This window comes from Limulus polyphemus, unplaced genomic scaffold, assembly GCF_000517525.1.
Source record: "Limulus polyphemus unplaced genomic scaffold, Limulus_polyphemus-2.1.2 Scaffold8450, whole genome shotgun sequence".
In the NCBI taxonomy this organism is placed as follows: Eukaryota; Metazoa; Arthropoda; class Merostomata; order Xiphosura; family Limulidae; genus Limulus; species Limulus polyphemus.
Genome location: NW_013674060.1, coordinates 1,829 through 5,646, shown reverse-complemented (window position 1 = coordinate 5,646; position 3,818 = coordinate 1,829). Strand labels below are relative to the sequence as shown.

At 35.9% G+C, this 3,818-nt stretch overlaps 1 protein-coding gene across 1 annotated transcript in view; it reads left to right on the top strand.

Annotated features, from left to right (window-relative positions):
- Positions 1-3,623, top strand: part of LOC106475351 (methyltransferase-like protein 9) — a 7,748-nt gene extending 4,125 nt beyond the window's left edge. Inside the window, exon 2 of the mRNA XM_013936039.2 lies at positions 3,431-3,623. Within this exon, the coding sequence (XP_013791493.2) occupies positions 3,431-3,623 (193 nt within the window). The remainder of the gene's footprint in view (positions 1-3,430) is intronic.
- Positions 3,624-3,818: the final 195 nt, after the last annotated feature.

Sequence of the window (3,818 nt, the reverse complement as noted above, 5' to 3'; positions counted from 1 at the left end):
GGAGGCATTATAAACCAGAATTAAAGTAGTGATTGTAACTGGTTATACATAAAATATGTTTATTCTAATTGCAGTTGTCGGAAGTTCTAGGGTATACTTGAAAATAACGCACGTGATACGTCGAAACTGTTAATATTTATTCATAGTCAGGTTAGAAGAAGAATGTCGGATGATTTATAATTTACTAAAATAGCATGTTTGCGTATTGTTTTTTTTCCCCAATTTTTTTTTATAAAACGTTGTTGACGTAAACTAGTCCAGGGGTGATTTAATACACCTTTCATAAAAAGATATGTCACATACACACTGCTATTTTAGAAAATGGCTATAACATTTTAGGAGTGTAGTTATCGTAGAAACAGCAGCGTATCTTTAATGTTTTGGTGAAATTGAAACGGTGATGACACATGGCAGAAGAGGAGACGTGTGAAACTGCTGACGGATTTTGTGCGCTTAAACCAAGAGCTTTTCAACATTCTGGTAACAGCCATCATCGCTCAACCGTCAAAATTCAGACCGGACTTTTCTTTCATCCGTAGGGGATTTTTTCTGTCCCAGCAAAATAATTTATAGCCGTCCAGGGAAACGGGCTGGTTTTACTGCTTTTTTCACGCTGTCATTCCTAATTTCGCTTTTTAATATGCTGTGCATCCATTGGTCGTGAACACTTTCACGACAAATCTCCGTCCTGGTCAAATGCCCTTAATGGGGCCGTGTTGTCTTATGTCCCTTTTTAAATGATACCTTAGCACACTCTGCCCCAAGTGGTACGTGGTCCTGAATGTACTACACCATGATTGAACTGCAGTGTTTCTATATGTGTATATGGAGGGAGATCGTTTTACTACAGTATATATTTCAAATTTATTGTATGGTTCCCATAAAGTTATATATAAAAAAAAAGACTGTACTCCAAAACCTCTAACCACTGTTAGTGCTTAGGGGAAGCCTTTAGTACGTGTGTATCTGAAACGTGTATGAGGATGTATTGATGGAGGAATAATGGATTGGATGGGATAAGGGAAGGAAGGTAGTTGTTATAACTGAGACAAGACAACTATATACTATTGATATTAAGTCGATGATGCAAGGTTTTTCGGAACGTCAACAAATGTTCACGTCTTGTGTAAGTTTCAATATAGTATCCGAAACAAGACTTATCTTTTATAATAGCCAGTTTCAATACAGTGTGTATAGTGTCCGAAATAATACCGTTTCTTCAGTAATACCCTGTTTCATGACAACATAAATAGTGTCCGAAATAATACCGTTTCTTCAGTAATACCCTGTTTCAATACAGTGTGTATAGTGTCAGAAATAATACCGTTTCTTCAGTAATACCCTGTTTCATGACAACATAAATAGTGTCCGAAATAAGTCCGTTTCATGCAAAACACATCCATTAGTGATCTTCACAGACACACATACACACAAATAGAGTATTGTTTTTATTATTAATTTTTTGTTAAAATTATTTTTACAAGATAAAAGATTCAAAGTTCCTGGTCAAAGCCCGTGTTTCGTAGAACCGCCTATCAAACCAGCACGTTTTCTTCTGGCTTAATTCATTATTTTGTTTTGAACTATCGACAACACAGTTAAACGTTCCTCAAATGTGTTGTTGTTAAAACCGAAGACTGCAATTTAGAAAGACAGAATTCATGGCATAGTCCTTTCATTATATGCATTTTTTGTCTTTTTTTGACATATTCTTACTGCTAAAAAGAGAAAATTTGTTAACACTAATCACAAACTGTGACTATTCTCACATTTTTTTTGACTAATACTTATCCCCCGGCGATACAGCGATAAGTCTACCGACTTACAACGCTAAATTCTGGAGTTCGATTCCCGCGGTGGACACAGCAGATAGCCCAAGCCAGATTAATACTTGATGCTGTGCCTCCTGGTGACTCAGCGGTAAGTTTAAGGGCTTATAACGCTGAAAATTGGTTTTGATATCCGCCGTGGGCAGAACACAGATGGACAATTATGTAACAAACAAATCTGATGCTCTAATTGATCACTGAAATCATTGAATACATTTCGACACAGATATTTCTGGCTGAAAAATTGTAAAGTAATTTTAAGAAAATCGTATTTGGATCCTCTCTCTGTAAGATATAGCGGTTCGATATACATAAGAACTTGAATTACTTGTAGTTAGAATAATCTCTTTGAGAAAACATCCAAAAAATATTTTTAATTTAAGAAATAACCAGTTTCGCTGCATACGTTGCGTGCCAGTAGCGGTTCTTGGTTCGATATAATGATCCTATTTGTTCTTGTTGTTGTTTTTAAGCAGCACGTTTCAGCTTTAAAGCTGTTTATCACGAGGACACGCTCTTGCTTGAGAGATTGGGCATCATTCGCTTTTCAAGTAAGTCATCAGAAATCGATACGCGTTGTTACTGAACATTTTTTTCTTTTTAAAACTGGAGAAACTTGTGCAGGAAATTAAACTTGTATTTGACTTTTTCTTTATTTGTTTCAAAACTCACTTCTGAAGGCAAGGTAGACACGTTTAGTGGGTTTTTATTTAATGGGGTGTAACATAAGAATTAGCCATTGAAATTATTATTACTCTTTAACGTTATTTCAGCTTAATTTAAGAACTTCATAAGATTTCTAGGGTTGGTGAATTTAATACAAAACGACTGCTTTTTGTAATAAAGATATAAGGGGGGAAAAACCCGTGTAACCCGATACTTTTTTGTTAGTTTGTCATTCATTTTTGACCCGGGTTTTGCACACATTTAGCACAGATTTTATAATTGAAAAGTGTTGAGTATTTTAGAACCAAATTCATTTTGTTTCAGTATTACAGTATAGGTGACATCACAATCGTATGCTAAATGTATTACGTCAACCACTTGTAGGGTTTGGACGATTTACACGGACAGATCATGAACAAACGCATATGTCCGTTCTTGGTGTGAAATGTCTTTGTTTAAGTGGGACGGTTTCCACACTGGCTTTTAGTACCATCAAACCAAGCATATTATTATTTTACATTAATTACAGGTGTGGCCTGTGGTCTCCGAATCGTCGGTATTACCACACGCAGTTCACATGATCCAGATCAAACACACAGCTTTTAGTGTATTTATTTGTAGCCATTAATATCATATGTACGACCAATATTCTCCGTTTAAGACGACTACGTTCAGCGTAGAGGGATGCTCAGTGTGTATAGTTTCTAAAAGATGGTGGATCCTACGACCAATATTCTCCGTTTAAGACGACTACGTTCAGCGTAGAGGGATGCTCAGTGTGTATAGTTTCTAAAAGATGGTGGATCCTGTAATTGATTTCACATTGTTTTCAGACGAAGATGTACAATTTACACTTGAATATAATGTAACTAAACCGTTTTGAATTTGATTTACGTGAATATGTATTCATATTATCATTTGTTTATGGTTATTAGAGTCCTTGATGCTCACAAGTGGATGGAGAAGAAAGAGCTGTATGATGTTATCTCCTGCTTGAACGTGCTAGATCGCTGCGACTGCCCTCTTGCGTTATTGGAGAATATGAAAAATAGTCTCAAGATTGGTACAGGAAGGTTAATTTTAGCGATGGTGTTACCTGTAAAACAATATGTGGAATCAGGTAAATGATTCACTTTGAAAAAATTGTATATTAAGTTGTTGTTTGATTTTTGTTTGATTAGAGCTAGTGTTAGTATTAAGTCGGTTACCGTTTGATCTGTTATGGATTAGGCCTAGTGCCAGTAATAAGTCGGTTACCGTTTGATCTGTTATGGATTAGGCCTAGTGCTAGTAATAAGTCGGTTACCGTTTGATCTGTTATGG